The sequence below is a fragment of the Castor canadensis genome, chromosome 15 (assembly GCF_047511655.1).
Source record: "Castor canadensis chromosome 15, mCasCan1.hap1v2, whole genome shotgun sequence".
In the NCBI taxonomy this organism is placed as follows: Eukaryota; Metazoa; Chordata; class Mammalia; order Rodentia; family Castoridae; genus Castor; species Castor canadensis.
In genome coordinates, this window is record NC_133400.1 from 77,579,769 (window position 1) to 77,603,253 (window position 23,485).

Below are 23,485 nucleotides of genomic sequence, written 5' to 3' on the forward strand. Positions count from 1 at the left end.
AAAAAAAAATAAAATGTCCACCCATTAAAACCCCATTGGAGGGGCACTTTTATTGTTATCTTGTCTATTACTCCCACTGCAGTTAAAGTAGCAGAGATTGCTCCTTGGATCCACCACAGTTGACTCAAGCCAGCTTCTCTCCAAGAAAAATGCATCCCCAATCCAGCTTCACAGTGTAAGATCACCCCTCAACCTGAGCGCCTTCCCTCTGCAGGACTCCACTTCCCAAGAAACTACAGGGGACCAAGAACAACGGGACAACAGCCCTGTTCTAGTCATCCCAAAAGCTGACTAGTCTACATAGGGCAGAAGTTGAGGAGTCAACTCTCCAACAGACAAACGGGCTGTTTTTCACACCAGTTATCTCACTGTAATGCATTATCATTCCTTATCTGTGTCTGTTGCTGTTGTTCTCACCCTAGTCTTTCCCATAAGCTTGGCAGAAACCTCCCCCACTGATTGATCTCACAGTGAAAGGTTTGTATTTGCTCTCTTCTATCTCTTCTGAGCAGGATGCATAATTACTATTTATTGTTACTGATCTGGTTTAACAAAGGACAAAATATGCAGCCCTCCTTCACAAGGAGAAAGCTGCCCCTAACTGCACCCATGGCACCTGTAACCCTATAAATTTCACTGTACTTAAGGCATCTGATTAAACACGAGAAAAAGTAATTAGTATAAAAATAGATAAAAAGGGTCTTGACCCTGAAAGTCTGATACATCTCAAATTATTAACTGTTATCCATGAGAGTTCCTCATACCAAGTTTTTTACTCCTTTTATAAGGAGATAAGGAATGAATTTTCCATCTCTGTCAAAGCTAAAAACTTGTTCCTCTCACTGGCTGAGTCTATAGCCCAGACACTGAGTGTCGCTTCATGCATGTTTGTGTGGGGACAAAAATGGGAGACCATTGGACTTAAAAAAAGATTACAAATGGCCTCCTGAGTAAATCATCCAGACACTGAGTGTCGCTTCATGCTATGTTTGTGTGGGGACAAAAATGGGAGACCATTGGACTTAAAAAAAGATTACAAATGGCCTCCTGAGTAAATCATCCAGTACTATGATCCTGCCACTTGGGCAAAAGATGGTCCTGGGGCTATCGCACCCCTATGTATATGCTCAACTGCATCATCAGGCTACAGGCTGTAGTTAAAATTAAAACTAATAAAACTACAAGGGCTCTCAATTTTCTGGCAAAACAAAACACTAAGATGTGCAATGCCATCTATCAGAACTGCTTGGCTTTAGACCATTTGCTGGCTTCTGAGGGAGGAGTTTGTAAACAAATTTAACCTAAACAACTGCTGCTTACAGATTAATGGTAAAAAAAAAAAAGGTTATAAAAGAGATCACAGACAAAATAAAAAGCTTGCCCATGTCCCCGTCCAGACTTGGAGAGGATGAGATCCCAGTGACTTGTTTGGTGGATGGTTTTCTGCTGTAGGTGGATTCAAAACCCTAATGTGCAATGGGCCTAATCCTAGGAGCTTACTGAATATTGCTCTGCCTGATTCCCCTGGTGCTGTGGTCTATCAAGACTATTATAAAGGCCATTGTAAAAAGAAAAATGGCTGCACATGTAATGATGCTATAAAAATACAGCCCCCTAAATTAAGATGGGCCCGAGCATCAAAGGGGGTAATGATGTAGCAGGGAAGAGGAGCAGAAGAAAACAAACCAGGCCTGAGTCCTGAGAAAGTAGCAGAGAAGTAGGGATGGCATAGAAGAGAGTTAAAACCTGAGAAATCTAAACATGAGGAATGTCATGTAGCACTATGATAAAGTAGGCAATAAAATTAAATATAGCCATATACGGATTAGACCTTGCTTTTTGCTTCTGTAACCTGCTTGTAAGGAAATATAAGGTGAGATCCCTTTGTTCTCGCGCTTACCCTTTGGACATGAGTCTGCTGGATCTGTTCTGGCACAATAAAACGTGGCCTCCTGCTAATTGCCACACAGTCTCATATCTCAGCTAGCAACCTCCTGTAACACTACCACTTCAGCCATGCCCCATCCCTTTTGACTATATTGTTTTTGAGATAATGACACCTTAATTTGGCTTGGTTGGCCTTGAGCTTGTGATTATTCTGCCTCTGCTTCGTAATTACCTGGGATTACAAGCATCCACCACTGTGCCCATTTGTCAATTCTTGCTGTTATTTTCTGAGCTACTAGTCTTTCCTATTTAGAAAGTCTTGTCTATACCTATATCTTAAGGTGTTTCCCCTATGTTTTACAAACATTGTGCAGATGAATGCTTATCAAGGCACTATTCGCAGTAGTCAAGCCATGGAATTTGCCTGTGTCCATCAACAGATGAATATATAAGGAAAATATGATATATTATTGAGTAATATTCAGCCAAATGGAAGAACAGAATTATGTTATTTTCAAGAAAATGTGTGGAATTGGAGATCATCATTTTAAGTGAAAGACCAGAAAGACAAATATCACATGTTTTCTCTCCTATATGGAATCTAAACAAAAAGAGACATGAAAGCTTAAAATGAACTTCTAGGACAAGGGGAGGAGAATAAGAAGTGGAAGGGAAGATAAGAGACTGTCAGAGAGGTGAATATGATCAAAGTATGCCATAAGTATGCATGAAAATGCCATGATGAAACCCAACACTTTGTATAACTGATATACACTAACAAAAATGTTAAAATATAACAAATGTTGGTGAATATGTAGAGAAATTCGGGCCCTTGTGTATTATTAGTAGAAATACAAAGTCATCAGACGCTGTGGAAAATAGTGTAGCAGTCCCTCAATAAATTTCAATTAAATGATCCAGTAATTCCAGTATATACTAGAAGTCATTAAAAGAAGGGTCTTGAAGAGTTATTTGTATACCAATTTTCATAGAAGCATTATTTACAATATCTAAAATATGAAGGCAATACAAATATCCATCCATGGATGAATGAATAAACTAAATGTACACATTCATGGACGTTATTCATTCTTTTAAAAATAGAAATTCTAACACATGTACAGCATACGTGAAATTTGAGGGCATTATTCTAAGTGAAATAAGCCAGTTACAATAGGAAGTACTAAATGATTAATTTATTGGGTAATTAGAGTAGTTGAAAGCATGGTGAAAGAAAATAATAATAATTGCCTAGGCTGAGTGGAGAGAATAATGAGAAATTATTGCTTGATGGGCATAGTTTTAGTTTGTAAAGACTGAAAGGGTTTTGGAGTTAGAGAGTGGTAATGGTTGTACAACAATATGAATGTACTTAGTACTATTAAACTGAGCTGTACAGAGAAAACGGTTAGGATAGTAATTTTTGTATTGTATGTATTTTTATCACAATAAAGAAAAATGCAGAAAAAGAAAAAGACTTTGCACATCATTGCATTGCTAGTTTAAAGATGGAAGAGACCACACGGGAAGGAATCTAGGTATCTTGAGATGAGAGAAGACCTGAGTAGACAGCAAAAAATAAAACAAGGACCTCAGTCTTGCAGCCACAAGACAATGTGTTCTGAAGGAGGCAGGAAATAGATTTTTTTCCTCACAGTCTCTGGAAGAGAACCATCTCAAAAGACATTTTGATTAGAGCCTTGGGAAATGCGAAGTAGAGAACCATGTCATTCTATGGAACTATGAGAAAGAGTGTCCTTTCAGTGTGTAGAGATTGGTTCCAGTAGTTCCAGTATCCCCCTCCTCTACCATCTTCCATCCCACACCACAAAATGCTCAGATATTCAAGTCCCTTATACAAAATGGCAAAGATTTGCATATAACCTAAACATCTTCCCCTATACTTTTAATAATCTGTGCCTATAATAATTAATATGATATAAATGCTATGTAAACAATTGTTATACTGCATTGTTTAGGGAATGATGAGAAAGAAAAAAGTCAGTACATTTTCAGAACAGACGCAATTATTGCTATTCAAATATTTTTGATCTTCTGTTAGTTGAATCATCAGATATAAAATTTACAGATACGGAGAGCCAACTGTCATCAATGAGTATTGTTTTAAGTCACTGCATCTGTGGTAATTTGTTATATATCAATAACAAGCTAATAGACACTGACACATAATAAATGCCCGGGGTAAAAAATAGAAAACTCATTAATTGGCAGGTATTTTCTTTCAACGCTCTAAAGACAGCATTCTATTTTCTTTGAGTTTCCATTCTTTCTATTAGAGAAGGCTAACAATTATTCTTTGGTGGTGATTTATACTTTTTTTCTACATTCTTCAAAGATTTTCCATTAGCTACAGATTTTCGGAAGCTTCAGTAAGGTGTGCTTCCATCGTTTTTCTTTTTATTTCTTCTTTTGAGCTCACAAACTTCTTGAAATATGGCATATATCCTTTTCTACTGTGAAAATTCTTAGAAATACTCTTGGAACATTTCTTTAGCCCTGGAAATACTTTAATACCCTTAAAGAATTCTGAGAAAAAGCTATTTCACCAAATAATCAACAATATAATTAATAATGATGAATTTGAACTGGATAAGGTAATGAGAAGTGATTTACAGATGTCAGAGCAGAGCAGGTTGGGTAATAAAAGGTCCCTGTCAATTGTTACCAAATAACCTGTTTCAGTGTAACATAATTCTGTCTTAGCTCTTTGGATAATTGAACTTTTACCAAGAAGTACAAAACATTTGAGATCGTTAGCATAGTCTGAGAAAAGCTATATATTAACTTTAAAAAGATGAATTGAGTAAAAAGTTTAGCAGGATGGAAAGAACTTAACACTTTTAAAAATGTATCACTAATTTTTGCCTACACTCAGACAAAGCTTAGTAAGTTATTTTACAAATCATATTTTCTATTCATCTATTTTAACTGTAGCACATTTAATGTGATTTTATCTCAAAACTATTCTTCATTTAATAACCCATTCCGTATCACCACGGGATTAACATTCTTGTCATAAATATAAGCATAGCAATAGTTACTATTCTTAACATGAACTCATTAATACAGTTTCACAATTCAAATACAATGCTAGGTGTTCTTTAAAGACGCTGATGAGCAAATGTACTTATATATGCTTTAAACACAAACAAAACTTGAAGAAGTAAGTCTAAGAATTTAATATAAAGAGGTACACAGTTATCACTTGTGCTTTTAAAATATTTGTTACAATTTTTTGACTCCTCTTTAAAGACCCATAGAGAGCTGGAGATGTGGCTTAAGTGGTAGAGCACCTGCCCAGCAAGCATAAAGCTCTGACTTTGAACCCTGGTTCAATAAAAAGAAAGACCCTAGAGAAATAAAACTCTGAGTTGAAGGTCATCAATTCAGTAATTACAAAATATTTTCTTCTTCATTGTCAGTCTTTAGTACTACCCAAGTAGCCTCTACTTTTTTCATCATTCCCAGTTTCTAAAATAAAGTTTCCACTAATTTTCACTACCACATCTCTTCACCTTCTAGCATCTGTACCCTATGCACCCTTTTCCTTCAGCTTAGACAAAAATGCTATTACAATTTACTGACTCCATTACATATGACTGCTACCTCCTGATTTCTCAATTTTCCAAAGTCTGAGAAAAATGTCTTCAAAAGTTTTCTCTCCTCCAACTTTATCTCGAAATCCCTTCATTCAATTCTACCCTTATTATCAAGCCTACAATTACCACACATCATTGAACCAAAATTCAATTCTCAGTCCTCATCTTGACTTGTCTGAAATATTTTCCAGATGCTTTTCACCTCCTTGAAGCATTGCATTCTGTGTGTTTCAAGACAGTAGTTTCTCCATATTTCCCTCATTCTTTCTCTGTTTCTCTTTCTCCATCTTTGCTGCTTCTTCCTTTCACCCTGATCTCTAAATTCTTATGTCCTTGATTATGTCTTTGACTTCTCCTATTCTAGAGAATGCATCTAGTCTCAAGCTTTAAATACCATCCCTATATTGATGTCTATCTAATTTATATACCTAGCCTAAATGTCCACCTTGACTCAAATATATGATCTTCTATTAGACATCTTCTCCTGGATTTCTAACTTGGACCTCAAATTTAGCACATCTAAACTTGTGCCCCTGAGATTTTTCTCAAAACATCATATAGTTTTCCCAAGGTCTGAAATGGCAACACTATCCAGTTGCTACAGGCAAAAACCTTGGGATCATTTTCAACACCATACTTTCTTATAGCATACATCCAGTCAATAATCCTTTCACTTCTGCCTATCCTCCAGACTACATCCAAAATCTTCCACTTCTTACCACCTGCACTGCTATCACCATGGCTCAGGTCATTATCATTTCCTCACTTAGGCATTGGAATAACCCTCCTAGTTCATCTCCATATTTCCATCCTTGCCCTAGTAACTACCAATTGGAACCTCCTGGTACAAGTAGGTATCTTTGATGTTGCTAAAAGCTGGACTGACCACAGAAGCTGAGATATAGTGAAAAAAAATGCAAAATGGGTGAGGATGAGGATCATGATGACATAATAAAAGTAAATGGCTCTTCTTCTATACTCCTTGGCAGGATAAGGGCAACTGAAGAATGAGAGATGAACTTCACAATTTTCAATAGAGTGGTCATCCTCACCCATTTTGTGTTTTTTTTTTTTTTTTTTTTTTTGCAGTACTGGAGATTAAACCCAGAATCTTGTCATACAAGCATTCTTCCCCTGAGCTAAACTTCCAGTTCCTCACCCACCCATTTTAATGCCTTACTACAGTCTGTTTCTCCCATTTGGATCTTCCCATTCACTTTCACTCAGTTCTGTCACTTTTCTTTAAAAGTTATTGCATAGGATCTTAGGGTGTACCAGTGGTAGAGCACTTGTCTAGAATGTGCAATGCCCTGGGTCTGATCCTAAGCACCACAATAAAATAAAATTATAATTAAACTTAGTGCATTAACTTTTTAATGCACTGCCTTTAAAAAGTCCTGATATTTTTGTGGTAGGGCCCATTATAATATCACTTTAGAACCATGTAATTCTTACATATATCCTATTTGTTAAGTTAATAATTATCAGGAGCCCTTTGCTCTGAGGCAATCTGTATAATTTCAGTTCCAATGTAAGGAATTGCAACCTAACTTGGTATATAAACAAACTGAAACCTAACTTAGGAGTTGGGTAAGTCTTAGCTAATTATAAGTGGCTGAGTTCCAGCCAATCATAAGTTGCCAATTGAGCAGATCATGTCCAGCTAAGGCAAGCATCTAGCTGTAGGCAATCTATCTCTTTACTTCTGTTTTCTGTTTATAACTACTCATTGTCCATCTTATAGAGAAGGGCTCTCTGAGCCTATTCTGGTTCTGGGTACTGCTGAATTCATAAATTGTTCTTTGCTCAGATAATCTGTTAAATATAACTTGCTTAAACTCTGTCTTTTAATACATAAAATTGGAATTATGTTTGCTTTAGTGTATGGCCCTCTAGACTACAAACTCTATGAAGGCAGGAACCACACTTGTCTTCTTTTTTTTGACTCTATGTCAAGTATAGTACTTAATAAACCCTTATTGAATAAATGAACCAACCTGCAAAGCCAGTACCATGTAACACCCGCTTTCTAGTATTTCCTTTCTCTCCAGGCACCCTTCCAAAGTACCCACTCCTCCAATCCATTGATATATTTTAACTACCAAGGTAAAAGTTTTTCTAACAACTTGTTTCACTCATACTTACATCAACAATTCCATTATATAATTGCAAACTATGCTTCTAGTCAACTTCCCCTGAGCCTTATGGAATTTCCAAGGGAAGCCAAGGAATATCTTTATTCTCAAAAATCTCATATCATCCTCCCCATTTCATTCCCTTGTTTTTTCTCCCAGGCTCCTACCAATAACTATCCTAGTCCTACCTTATCACCAATGGGGCAAATCTACCATTTTTTTACTAGTGACATCTTTTGTGGATTTTTTTTATCTTCTCATCTAAATTGTAAACTACTCTCCACTTCCAAGTAAATAAACATTTTTGTATCTTCCACACCATTTCTTCTAACAGATTAGTTATTGTTATTGTTACTTATTGTTATTATTTCATGGGTAAAATATAATAATATAATTATATAACATGTTATATAAAAAGAGATAATGTTTTGTGTGGTTTCTTTTATGTAAAAATGTTTAGATTCTTTCACTGAAAAGAATTTTTTGTATATCTGCCATACAAACCAAGCAAAAATGAAAACATTTGAAATATAGAATCCCTGAAATTTATGAACTATAAGGATATTTTAATGCATTCCTTTCAAATATCTAAGAGCCTGAGGAACTTTTTCGGTTATTTAAGAACCTTATAAGTTTAATCACCTTGAAAGAAGACTCAGTAAGCAAAATGAAAATCAACCCTAGGATCTACTTTGCAGGCCCAACTCTACCCTACCGTGTGCAGCAGGAAGGGCTTGGATGCCCATTGTTCCTGTATCGCACTTTACTTAGCTATGACTGAGTGAGTACACATAAATACACTTTAAATAGGTACAAAGTAAGTTCCTGGGAAGAATGTGAGAGCACATTACTATTATGTATTCTTTTCAGTATCTTTAAATCAACTCCTCAAAGAGAGGTTTATAATAACAGCAGAAGAAAGAGCATTCTCACTTCCTGTAGTGGTAAAGATCTGCAAGATTGTTTGGAAAACTTGGTGCTAACAAGGAAGGATCATCATGTCATCTTTATACTTCACACACATTGTTAAACAACTTGAAAACAGAAGCAAAATGGACAAGAGTAGTACACAGAGAAGGAGAAAAGGACTGACGTAGTTAAAGTTCATAGGAAAAAATGCCAGTTGTCATTCTAATTTATAATTTTAAGAGTGCAAAAGAACAATGATCTTTCCAAAACCAATATCTCAAATTAGCTCAAAGTAATAAGACAGAAATGAATTTACTCTCTGAGACATCATTAATAATGATATTAAAATTTGATCTTAAATAATTATAGAAAAAGACTTTTTTATACATATCCAGATTTTCATTTCAATAGAATTTTCAGCTAAGAAGAATCACCTCATTTCTCTACTTTCATGAATTTCCCTAATTTAATAACATACTTACCTGCAGCAAAGACTGATGAAACTATCATGGGTTATTTACCAGATTTTACTTGTCTATGAAAATATTTTTCATTTTTCCCATCAGTTATCAATGACATCCATAATGAGAATTAATGGACTTTTTCTTCAGTTCTTGGTTTTATCTCACAGAAACAATGCACTTCCACCAGAACCAACCTCCCATTAAAGTCTTTTTAAATTACATACTTTTAAAGAGGTTTTCTGACTAAACAGTAGCATCTGTATTTTAAATTTGAGGATAATAGAAAGAAAATGAGAATTTCCTTTACTAATAAAAGTGACTAGACAGACTTTTTCTACAAAGACTTATTTCCTACTATGTATTTAATAAAAAAGAAAGATGCTCAATAATTAGCAAATTTAGCTTTATTTTGAGAAACAGTTCCCCTTGCATTCAAGTATACAGAAGTAGAGAAAAGACACAAAACAGAGCACAGAGAATGGCAGCTTTTCCATCTTTTATTCAAACAAACAGTAATTTATAGTGATAAAGAGAGTCATGTTATAGGAAACCTTTCACTTTATAATTAAGTTTAAATATCTCTAATCTCACCAAAAAGACCTTCTGAGAGACATCATTAAAGGACTGGGAGCATGGCTTGAGTGCTAGAGTGCTTCCCTAGCAAGCACAAGGCCGTGATTCTGATTCCCAATAACACCAAAATGAAATGAAACAACAAACAAGGAAAAATTGCTTTTTATAAACTAAGTGAAAAAAAGAAAATATGGCACTAATTCAGTCTCTCCTGCCTTGCAAAACTCAGACTTTCTCCCATTGCGTTCATGTAATGAAAGAAAATATGTCTCAATGCAGAATAAAACAATTACTATTGGTCAACAATGGATGCCTACAATTCATGAAAATCATTTATAAACCATCAGCACATACAAAGTCCATCAGGATTTATTCTTCAATTCAGCTAGGGAAATGCCACAGTAATGTATAGTTTTCTGCATTTAGCACATACAGTAGTTTGGAAAATAAATATACAGCCAACATCTAACTTTGAATAAATACATCAGAAAAATAATAAATCACTCCTTTCACTTGGGCAGTTCAACCTGCCTTTGCTCTAGCTTTATTGAATTCAAGTACTAAGTGAAGACTTATTTGGTTTTTCTTGTGAGAACACAGAAAAGTAGAAAATAGAAATTCGTTTAGACTTTTTTTAAGTATACCCATTTCAGACTAAAGAGTTTTTAGACAGAAACAAATTATAGTGCTCAGATAATGCTGTTTCAAAATATTAAAATATCTTTACAACTTATAGAACTATTCAAATTTTTTTTATTTTCTCACCTCATCACACAGCGTAGACTAGAAAAAAAATAATTTATGCCTTTTCATTCCATGTGTACCTTAAAATTATAGGTATCATTATCCAGTATGTAAGTTATTTTCTGGTGCAAAAGAAATCACTCCGTAGAGTGCTAATATTTTGTTTTTGAGAAACTAAATATGTGTTCAAAAAAGAAGGAAATTATGAATATAGTGTGAATATTGTATACACATGTATATAAGTGGAAAAATGAGACCTGTTGAAACTATTCCAGGAATGGGAAGAAGATAAGGGAGAATGACAGAGGGGGTGAATTCAAGTATGATATACTTGATATATTGTAAGAACTTTTGTAAATGCCATAATGTACCCCAAGCACACACAAAAAAGAAATAGTATCTTAATAACCATGAAAAGTAAAGCAAATTTCAAAATGGCACCCTTCTACTTTACGGTGTGACTATTTATTGGCATAACCCTTTGGAAGAAAAACTGACAAAATGCATTCAGTTGCATAAATAATAATATAAAGCAAAATTTTCATTTTTAATAATCTATCACAAAGGAACAATTGAAGGGGACTAGAAAGTAGTGAAGAGGTCTGGTAGAGATAAACCAATTCGGGTTGCAATACATGTATGCATGGAAATAACACGAGGAATCTCCCTATATAGCTATCTTTTTCTCAAACTAGCTAAAACACCATGTTTTTCTCATTATCTTTTATGTGTTTTCTTCTGCAAAAATAGGAGAACAAGAGGGTGGAACAGGTTCTGCCCAGAGGCGGGGGGGAGGAGGGGAATAACATATGTAAGTAAATGCAAAAACAATTTTAAAAAAAGTAATGATATGATAAAAGAAGAAATAAAGAGATGCCCTGTAAATGATTATGGTCACTGGCCTATGTATCAAATAACCTGCCCTGTGCAAATGGACCATTAAGAACATTGCAGTTATTTGAACACGCTGACTCTGTTCTCTCTCTTCCCCTTCCTCTTTGCTTCCTGTTAGGATCTGTCCTACTGAGGTTAAGTTTGGATGGAGAACTAAGATACCCAGAAATTTCTAAGCATTGCCTTAATGGAAACATACAGATGATTTGTCTAGTTCTTCAGAAATGTCAACATATGCCTAGGCATAAGACATTCTGGCATAAACTTTTAGGATGCATTGTAATTCTACCATGCTCAGGCAAAAATCATGTGCACCAAGTGCTTCATCCTGTAGCATGACACTTTAGGGTTTCTAAAAGCCAAAAAGAAGTTCTGCTGAGCTGTGTTCTATCTGTCCTACTAGGTCAGTACAGTCATGTGCCATATAACAATGTTTTGGTCAATCACAAACCATGGTAGTCCTATAAGACTATATCACCTAGTCATACTGTAGCTGTTTAGTTGATATAAGTTGAAAGTATGCTCTTTGATGTTCTCACAGGGATGAAGACTCCAATCAATGTCTTTCTCAAAACATACCCCATCCTTAAGTGATACATGACTGTACTAGAGTTACTATGAATAAATACTATAAAAACAGTTTAACTTAATAGTCAGTGCATGATGCTTTAACTAGGGGGGAAGTGAGAAAGAGAAAGAAGAAGAAGAAGGAGGAGGAGAAAGAGGAGGAGGGAGAGAGGGTTGTACTTTGTGATTTTAGACTGTACTATACTATAAATTAATAAATATACTATCTTATACTATAAGTTAATATAGAAATATTCAAGTAAATTATCCAAAACTATCAAAATTCTATAAAAACTTCATAGCTTCTTTCTTTCTCTCTTTCACTCTCTCTCTCTCTATATCTATATGTGTGTGTTTGTGTGTGTGTGTGTGTGTATCACTTTTTAAAATCTAACCCTCCTTTAATTTATATGGGTTAGTTAAAATTTATATTCATATTTTTCTAAAAATTCTGAATTTATTTCAGATGCACTGCCTAAGTTCTTCGTATGCTTAAGGATTCATTTGAAGTCCACGATCTGCCTCATCTAAAAGAAAACAATCAAATTGGATTAAAAATGATCATGAAAGTGAGAAAAATTAGGATAAATGGCATTAAAATGCTAGATGTTTGAAATTCTCAAATAGCAGTGTTATGTTTTAGGATGATTTATGCTCCTGAATAGAAATTCTGTGAGTCTTTTTTCTCCTTAGAGGGAACACTTGGTTTTTAAGCACTTAAGTTTATGTGAAAATTATGATGATATTTCATTCAATTCCAGAATCTTAGAATCTTAACCTAAATTCCATGTGCTTGCTTTTGAGTCTTTTTATTGCAAAAGCAGGAAAGAAACAATATAAATTCTTCACTGTGCCTTTACCTCAGCTCAACTCCCTGACAGAATCTTTAATGAAAAGGATTCATAAAAATGGAATGAAGAATGAATATATCTATGAACTAACAGATTCATGATATAAAATTAATGTCCTGAGAAAGCAAGCAAAGAAATCAAAATAAGACTTTAGAGATCTGGAATTATGTGCTCATTTTTTTCTGGAATCATTTGCAATTCACCATGATTGTGAGTCCCTTGTCCAAATAGTGACCTTTTATCTTCCTTTGATGTTTATAAAGGTGTCTTTTAATTCTCCAAAACACACTAGAAAAGTTGTGGGCAATTTAGTTCACTTCAGATTTATAAGATGCAATGTGATTAAAGAAATAACTACTAGATAGAAAGGAGTATTATTTCAGGGATATTAGTCCCCTGAACTTCTAGAAGCATTTACTATGTCAACATTGGACATTCTAGGTGCCTCAGAACATAGCTGTCCTCAGAAAGGGAAGTTTTAATCACTGGCTTCAAACTCGCTATTGCTCAAACTCATCATGACCCTTCATAGACTCTAGAAAATATCATTCTCAGTTCAATAATGACTTAAAAGGATAGAAGAGCTGTGAAATATGTGGCTAAGAGTGCTTGGTCCAGAGGCAGATTGCCTGGGTTTAGAATGGGGCTCCATTATGTATAGATTATGTAGCAGTAGGCAAGTGTGACCGTTATAAATGTATTGTTTCTCAGCTCCAAATCCACCCAAATTTGCCCTGCTACAAGATACTAGACCTTAGAAACATTTCTCTTTTGAATAACTCAGCCAGTATCAGACTTCTCCATTTCTTTCTCTCTCTCTCTCTCTCTTCTCTTTTCCTCTTTTCTCTTCTTCTCTCTTCTCTTCTCCTCTCCTCTCCTCTTTCTTCTCTCTCTCTCTCTCTCTCTCTCTCTCTCTCTCTCTCTCTCTCTCTCTCTCTCTCTCCTCTCTCTCTTCCCTCTCTCTCTCCTCCCTCTCTCCCCCATCTCTCCCCCCTCTCTCTTTCTTTACTCTTCTGTCTCCTACTCCTGGCTATAATACATCCATGTTCTTATGTTTTGAGTTCTATCTTGCATTTAGTTCAAATTTTATACTTCAACATGGTAACTGATGGTTAAAGGTGTGTGTTTGTTCATTGCTACTGGATTAAGGCTAATCTGGTTTGCTTTCACAGGCACATCATTTCCATTGTGTAGAGGTCTCAGTTCTGGCCATCATTAAACAGCACTCAATTGAGTAATATGTGCTTTACATTCATTAAATAAATATGTATGCATAAATCTTGGCTGAATGAGTCAGTACTTGCACTCACAATTGGCTTCACCTGCTCTGTTTGGGCATTCAGGTGTGAAATCACAGCCCTTGCTGGATGAAAAACAGCCTGTGTCCTCTAGTGACACAAATCCAGCTTCAAATTGAGATCAAGAGAATAAAAGGCATTCTCGTCCCTTTCAACAAATAAATGGAATTAAAATCGTTTCATCAACACTAGTTTTTAAATATGTTGAATGTTAAGAAGCCTGATAATAGGCCAAATCAGAGAACCACTTGCTATTTTCATCATGTATATTATATTTCAAATGTAAGTATCAGACTATTGCTGTGAAGTGGTGAAGCCCTTTGTGTGTGAGTTAAGGCCTTCAAATCTTCAGTTCAAGCACAGAGTCTACGTAAACTTCTGGCCATTTTTGCCCTCCAATGTAACAATTAGCTATGTGACAGGGAACATTTTTAAAATTCCCTCTCTCAATCTCTCCCTAAACTTCTTCCCAGAAGAAGATCTGAAAATCTACATAAAGCAGATCCTATAATTGCATATTGGTCATATTTGCAAAATAGTAAGAAATTATTTCTTTGTGTAAAACCTTTGATCATTCAGGAATAATTCATGTAATTTTGGCCTAGTTAGATGTATGCTCTAACCAACTGGCTTGGTGTTTGGATTAATGTCCACATAAAAGAATTCTGGATTAATTTAGGAAAAGAGTTCTTAATAACCATGATCAAGTTTTTACAGAGACTTGGTAAGGTTAACTTTAATTATAACTCAAAAATCTTTATCTGTATATTTGCTTCTCAGCACTCAGAAATTGATAATGCAAAGTACATCGAACTGATGGAGATTGGAGGGTAGGGGAAGGGAAAAGAGGGAAGGGGAGGAGAAGGAAGGCTCAGAAGCAAGAAGCTCATTCTGACCTGCCATTCTGCATGAGCCAGCTATTAAGAAATTTTCTGACCCAACTTGCCTGAAAATAGATCATATGATCCTTACTCCAGAGAGATCCGTCTTATAACCTAGATGAAAGAATCCTACAGAGCCCAAGAAGAATCTCAATAAAAGAGTCTTGCTCAGTCCCTTCCCCCTTAGTCTATTACCATTAGATCATACCCTACCACCCAATCAAATTTCTACATGGCTATCCATTCTTCATGGAACCTAAAGATAAAAATGAACATTTTCCCCTGGATCTTTAGGTCATTATTTCTGAAGCCATCTATGTCATGAAATCTTTGATCAAATAAATTTGCTATGCTTTTCTTTTGTTAGACTGTCTTATTAGAGAAGCATAGGCTGTGATTCTTATGATGAATGGAGAAAGGTTTTATACCTTTTAGCCCCTATACCTCCAGTTAAGCATGCTTCAATGTCAAGTTCAGTACCTTTCTTTCATTCCAGTGCTGGTGATGTGGTACTTGATTTGGAGAAAGAAAATGTTTATTTAAACTAGAAATAAGGTAGTGGTGGCAAACTCTTAAAAATTTATGAATCATTAAGTGAATCTTCACATATGCTGTTTTGCATTCCTCAGTATCTATCAGAGCCATGGCAGATACATGCAGAACTTAGAAAGGCTTGCAAGTACATAGTACACTCATTCTGGCAGGATATTAGCACATAGGATCATATAATCTGTAGAATGAAAAATCTCCTTAATATAGAATGAAAGATCTCCTTAATAAAGGATCTTTAATTAAAAGCAATATTCACAATAGTTAAGATATAGGATCAATCTACATGCCCATCAATGGAGGAATAGATAAAGAAAATGTGTTATACATATATGATAGACTATTATTCAATTATTAAAAACATATAACAGATATGTTATATATTTTATGGATCACGAGGAGAGAGGAGCTTAAAGTTTCCAAACACAAAATCATGACAAGAATATGGAAAAGTTAATTAACCTGATTTGATCCATACATATTGTATACAAGTATTCATGTATCACACTGCCCCATAAATTCACACAATTTTATGTTAATACATTTGCTTTTAGATATTTAAGGAGATGTGAATGCTAACTACATGATTTGATCATTGTACAGTATATACATGTATCAAATTATGACTCTGTACTCCATTTATTTTCACAATTAAAATTTAAAAATAGTAAATTAATTTTTAAAAGTTCTTAATCTAGCTTTCAATCTAGAATTGTGTTCCATCACTCTCCCTCTCTTTCTCTCTCTCTCTCTATATATATATATCTACATATGTATATAATTGATTAGTCCAATTAACTGCTTTAAGAATGTAATTTTTTCCACTCAGTAAATATGTTATTTCAGGAAGCATTACTATAGAATATATAGTATGCCTGATTTCACATGAAAATATTTTCCATGCATAGGGACTATGAAAAGGGAAGGGTGATAGTTTTCAGACTTTTTTGTTACCCTCTATTTATTTATTAAGACCCAGGAGTAGAGATGGTTAGAGAGGAACATCAATTAGTGTTAGAATTATGGAGTAACTGGAAGTGGAAGGTACACTTTTTCAGTGCACTTCTAGAATTTCCATAATTGATATAGTTCCAAAATATTTATCTGATCATTTGGGATTCATTTTGTGTAACAGTCTTTCTGTCCTTTAACTAAGATCCTCTACAAAAAATTTAGTCAAAGAATTATCCAAACTCCATCTGTTCTTTGTAAATATTATGTTTTGAATGTAAGCACATAATTTGAGGTCAATTTCTCTATTTCTGCCTGGCCTTAAGTTACTTTTCCAAACATGGCATTATGATTTATTTTCTAAATATGAAATATGAAGTATGATTCTGAAATATGACTTTCATTATATGTTTATCTGAAGTGCCAAATAAAACTGGGAAGTGAATTTTTATAGAAATATCTTTAAAACACGCAAAATAATTAAAATTCTTTCATAATATTCATGATTTAAAAACCCATATGTGACAATGTCACATACAAGTAGAAACACTTTCATATTATTAGAAGAGAGGTCTAAGACCTGCACTGTGATGTATTTTTATCTTTTTAAAACCTGTATGTTTTAAGTGTCAAGAACATATGATATAATCCACATCCTGTGTTAAGTATTACTGACTGATATATTTTATATTTTAACATGAATAAGAGCTAAGTAACTCAATGTTGAAATTGTAATTATAACTTACCTGTGTTTTGTATTTTGGCACCTGGAAGCGATTCATAGGAAATTTCACATCCCTGGGATACACTGATATCATCTACAGCAACAGTAGCATTTGATTCTGTAACAGTAGCTTCTAAAATTAACTACAATTACAGAAAAATAAGATTATTAGCAATATGCCATAAAGGTAAATGTTCACAACCATATTTCTTCCTATAGAGGAACTCATTTACACCTGTCCCACTTCCAATCTAATTTTAGAAAATTATTTTAACCAGACCATTCAAATTATAAATTTGTAAAGTCGTAATTGCTTTGACAGCATCTTATATAACCTTAATCTCTTAGGTAACCTTGTTTCAATTAAAAGTTGTAACATCCATCATTAGTGAAGGGCACTTTTCCCATTGGAGTCATTAAAAGTCATATGCATTGAAAATGAGCTCTTTGGGGTAATCAACTGTTTGGTTTGCAACTCAATTTAATTGAGATATGAATTCATTTGTAATGGGTTGGCTTGAGCCAGTGACTCATTTCCATATCAGAGTATTTAAATATGTGCATATTATATATACATATATAGAAACATACTTATGCAATAAAGCATACAGCATTTATTTAAGTTTCATTTATTCTAACACTCTGAATAATGACTGATATAATTGATGTAATTTTCTTTCTTTTCTACTAGTCACTCACATCATTGTGTTTTTGTTCCACCACAAAACAGAGATAGAGATGAGAGGGAGGGAGAGAAAGAGAGAGAGAAAATCCTGGACATGGGATATCTGATGTCCACAGTCTCACGATATACTGTGTGAGTTGGGCTGGGCACATTCTACTCCCAAAATGGCATATCAGAGGTCACTCTGACTTTTCCTCCCCTTTCTGTATGAAAGCTGGTTGTAAAGGAATGACCTGATATTTCTCTCTAGAAAACAGGCCAGAAGACCCACATATGACAGGTGTCCTGCCCGTTCCTAGATGAAAGGAATCTTATAGAAAGAGGTCAAGAAGAATCAGAACTAATAGCCTTTGTGAAGTTCCTTCTAATTTATTTCCCTTAAGAGTCATACTCTTTTTTCCCCAATCACAATGGATGGACATAACTACCCATTATTCACTGAGCCTAAGCATAAAAATACAGTTTTCCCTGGGTCTTTAGGAATTCATTTCTAATGTCCTGTGTCAAGTTAAACTTGCTAAATAATTTTTTTCTTTGCTGTCTTTAATCTATCTCTCATTATAGGGGTGTCAGCCATGACCCTTGTGATGGGTGAGGAGAAGATATGAATTTTCTTGGCTACACTTGGTATAATATATTAACAACTAAGCCACCTTATAAATGCTATACATAAGATAAGTATAACACACTAGGAGAATCAAAAAACACCCTGATACTTCTGCCATGAATACAGGACTGAGAGTTTGATGAAATATTTACTGGAAAGGTAATATTAAACCTCATCTATAATTGATGCCACATGTCTTTCCCCAAGAAGTGAGATAACAATGCAAGTAAAAGTGAAGAGATGTGAAAGTACATGGTATGCTGGGAAAACTTTGGGTCTTGTACCAGTACAGGATTTTAGGAGAATTAACTGTATAACAGATTGAAATGATCAACTGCAGGAGCTGAGCTAGTCCTAGTACAGATCAACTGAAAAACATCCATGAAAAATACAAATAGCATAAGCTATGCAAATTATGTCCATTTCTCTGCATTTACCCCTGGTACTCATAGGTATACACATGAAGACTGTGCAGGAATGTTTTCTTACTTCTGTGCTGATTTTTATAGCAAATGACTAGAAACAAATGTGAATCCATAAATAAATGGTGCTATACACCATGGGATACTATGTGCATTAAAATACTACCTATCTTTATGTGCTAATATGGAAATACCTTCAGCATGAGTTTTTGAGTTAAAAAGTAGGTTTAAAAAATTTGGAGGCTACTTAAAAAGCTAAACATTGATCTACCATTTCATCCAGCAATACCACTCTTGGGGATATACCCAAAAGACTGTGACACAGGTTACTCCAGAGGCACCTGCACACCCATGTTTATTGTGGCACTATTCACAATAGCCAAGTTATGGAAACAGCCAAGATGCCCCACCACTGACGAATGGATTAAGAAAATGTGGTATCTATACACAATGGAATTTTATGCAGCCATGAAGAAAACGAAATGTTATCATTTGCTGGTAAATGGATGGAATTGGAGAACATCATCCTGAGTGAGGTTAGCCTGGCCCAAAAGACCAAAAATCGTATGTTCTCCCTCATATGTGGACATTAGATCAAGGGCAAACACAACAATGGGATTGGACTTTGAGCACATGATAAAAGCGAGAGCAGACAAGGGAGGGGTGAGGATAGGTAAGACACCTAAAAAATTAGTTAGCATTTGTTGCCCTTAACGCAGAGAAACTAAAGCAGATACCTTAAAAGCAACTGAGGCCAATAGGAAAAGGGGACCAGGAACTAGAGAAAAGGTGAGATCAAAAAGAATTAACCTAGAAGGTAACACACACTCACAGGAAATTAATGTGTGTCAATGCCCTGTATAGCTATCCTTATCTCAACCAGCAAAAACCCTTGTTCCTTCCTATTATGGCTTATACTCTCTCTACAACAAAATTAGAAATAAGGGCAAAATAGTTTCTGCTGGGTATTGAGGGGGTAGGGGGTAGAGGGACGGGGTGGAGTGGGTGGTAAGGGAGGGAGTGGGGGCAGGGGGGAGAAATGACCCAAGCCTTGTATGCACATATGAATAATAATAAAAAAAAATTTTTAAAAAGTAGGTTACAGAAAAATATACTATGATACTACTCAAGCTGAAAACATACAGTGGTTTATACCTCTAGATATATGTGGTACATACATAAATATTCAATAAATAGAAATGGACTATACCTACAATACTCAAGATAAAGGGTATGATGGCATGCATGTGACCAGGAGGCACTATTGTTTTATTTGCAAATTATGATATTTTATAGTATAATATATATAATTTTAATAATTTTTACAATTCTGACTAAAGCTGGCTTCTGTAAAATCTGGACCAATTATGAAATGTGGTTTTCCTATAAGAGGCAGAAAATAAAAACATGGGTCTTAGAGAACAGTTTTGGTGAAATGTATACAAGCACTATGATTTAGAAATACATTAACACTATTAAGTAATTATAACTTATTTTAGACAGCTACAAATTTTAAGGAATTCTCCTTTTACTTATTATTATAGAACATCTCATGGTAAAGCCCATTAAAATACAGGTGCTTAACTCTTCAGACTCATTAGATAGTCATTTGTTGATCACTATATTTGAAGGTCTTTGCTACTCAAAGAAAAGCTAGAGAAAAGAGAGAATCTTGTAGGTATTTCTCTGTGGTCCTAGAGAGATCTATACTCCTAATCTCCTAATGGAATTGCTGAGGCCTGGGAAGTGACCCACAGATAGATCCTTAAGATGTGGTTATTTCATTTCACCTAAAGGGAAACTTCTGTTTGATTCATGACAAAATGTAATTTTAAACATAACTTCAAAAGTCAAATTAAAATGGTATTAGGCCATCTTCACTGCTATTACTTCACTACCATGTAATAGGAGTGTAATTCTACCGTTAATTAAAATCACCCAAATTTTAAAGGAAAAATGTTTATTTTGTCTTACCAATTTATAACTATAGATAATTATCATGTCATGGTTCTAAAATGATCTTACCTACTCAGATTTTCATTGCTTTTTTTAAACTAAGCTGATATTTTGAGCTGTGATCAAAGAGAGCTAGTGAGTACTGATAATTTCACTAGCCAAATATAGTTGAGTCTATTTAGTATCAATGACTAGTAAGTGAAAAAGGTTGTTTAGAAAAATATTGCAACTATGATAAAGTAAGAACTTCATTTTATAAGATTCTTTAGGTAATTTGAGAATTTAAATTTCAAACCAAATATATACATATATCCCTTCAAAAACTGTTTTTCAAGATCTTGCTGGGTTTATTTTATGCAGTTATTTTGCTCCCAGAAAGAGCAAAATAATTTGTTGCTTTCATAAACCACAACTCATAAATGTTGTCCACAATCAAGTGATTACTTTCTACACCTGCAAAACTACAAGCTTTCCCAGAAAAATACTCTGCTAGTCTATTCATATATCTTGTGCTATAAAAGAACAAGACAAAAGTAAATATGAATCTAAGAGAAAATGGGAATATGGTGAGAAGAAGAACAAAATTAGAATATGATAATTTTTGAGGAATGATGGTGGTATCAATAATAAAAGCAATAGCCAGTTTTTATTTAGCACTTACTATATGCAGGGTACATTTACATTTTTCAAGCTTGCGAAGATAGTACTATTTTTGTTTTCATTTGCAAGTTAAAGAAAAGGAAGTAAAGAATAGAAGCAATTAGATGAAAATATGTAACCTGAGCCACTGGTGATTATGCTAATTATGCTACACTGATCACCATAATGAAATAAAGAGATTCTGATCCTTAGCAGATACTGCATAACAGAGCTACCTGACCAAACAAGATTTAATATGCCTGAGATAAAGAAGAGTGAAGATACAGTAGTGTTACAGAGACTAGATCAGCTTTTACTTTTGCATTACAAATCTTACCCTTCATTGAACCTTCAAACAACACCAGGAAATTGTCATTGATGCTGATAAAGAATGAACACAGTATCAATCATTGTGGAAAATTTCACAGAAGAGTCATTTGAAGATGAACTCTAAAGTATGATATAATTATGTTCAAACAGGAACTTACAGATGGTGGACCAATTTGAAATCAATAGACAGACTCAGAAAATTTCCCTTTATATACTAAAACTGAGATCATAAATTAGGATAAGAAGAAATCACAAATTAAAGAGTGTATTTGTGTGAAAATCAGAGCAGCCAAACATGAGCAGACCAAGTTAAAACCACATTAGAATGAATACTTATTAAGTACTTGACTTGAATTTTTCCAATAAAACCACCCAGGTAATGGAAGAATGTCAAAATACTGTTAATTTGGTGTTCTTATAGAAGAATAACAAGCCTAATCCTTTGCCAGGAGGAAGAATGAACATCCTACCAACTGGTACTGTTTGTTTTATAAGAAACTCAAAGCACTTTGTACTCTGTTATGATTTAAAATTGACATAAAAAAGACCATACTGACTGAATTTCATGGCTAAATGGAAATAGAGAGGTCACATAGTCCAATGCCTTTCTTCTTTCCAATACTTGGATTGGATGAGATTACCCTATTTAAATATGTTCAGAGCTTAGTTACACTGAACTGGTAACCAGACCATGACTAAGGTCGCCACTAAACTTAAAGTCCCCAAATTCTAGTCTGTTTCTAAGAAGGCAATCAAAATACATGAATACTTAAATCATAGAAGATATTTATATTTATAGTATCTTCTCCACTGTTGATAAAAAATGGTGTAGAACTGTACATAGCTTAAATTCTCACATGTATTTCCATGCTTTTGAGAATACACTTAAAAAAATCAGGTTGATACCAACATTATGAGTTTTTGTTTTTTCTGCAGAAGACAAGAATGGTATGAAAAAAAGATACAAAGAAGACAAAAGCTGCCTCTTTACAGGCAAACAAACATTAATATTATAAGCAAACAAAATGTTGAGGTGTGAGAACATGTATATCCATTTCTCTATGCATTTGCTACTAGCTTGAAATGTTTAACAAATATATGTCATTAATGTATTAAATATTGTCATATATTTGATGTGTGAGTATACATGTATGTATGTTTATATAAATATACTCATATATATATATGAGTGTGTAAAATATAGATGACTCAGAAGTCCTTATGTAAAGTCTTTGGGAGCCAGATGGGTTTTGAGATTTGTATAGCTCAGAGTTGAGAATATTAATAGAACAGTAGTAGTGTTTATTACAAGATACCCTCAAGGAGGTAGGATCAACACTGTATAATCAAACCCATCATTAAACAAACTGCCTAACAACCTCATATTGATTCAGGTCAGGTTAGGTTTTGCCTCTCAATTCATTTCTCCAAAGTTTATCACTTTACAAATTTAAATTTCTAAATTGCTGATTAGAGATTGTAGACCTTTAATGGTAAAAATTGCTGGCAAAAGTTGAGGGACTTTTTTTATTACTTGACTAGTTTGTAAAGAAAATGTGTATTATATCCAGCTTATAAAAGGATTAAGGAAGGAAGAGGGGAGACACAATGGAAAACTCCTACATTCCCTGGGATGAAGTAAATAGGTACAAGGCCCAGCAAGAATCCTGCATCAAGGCTGGAGAGAATAGTAACACAGTTTGTTGCCACCCTATTACAAACTCTTACCAAGCCACTGGTCAGTCTACAATTTAGTTATTATCCCCTCAGATAATAAGGGATACTCTCAATTTGCATTG

The 23,485-nt window shown here is 34.4% G+C and overlaps 1 protein-coding gene across 1 annotated transcript in view; it reads right to left on the minus strand.

The window, feature by feature from the left end:
* The window catches only part of Malrd1 (MAM and LDL receptor class A domain containing 1), a 598,455-nt gene that overhangs the window by 477,907 nt on the left and 97,063 nt on the right, over positions 1 to 23,485 (minus strand). The window contains exon 14 of the mRNA XM_074056557.1: positions 17,070 to 17,190. Coding sequence (XP_073912658.1) covers positions 17,070 to 17,190 — 121 coding nt within the window. The remainder of the gene's footprint in view (positions 1 to 17,069; positions 17,191 to 23,485) is intronic.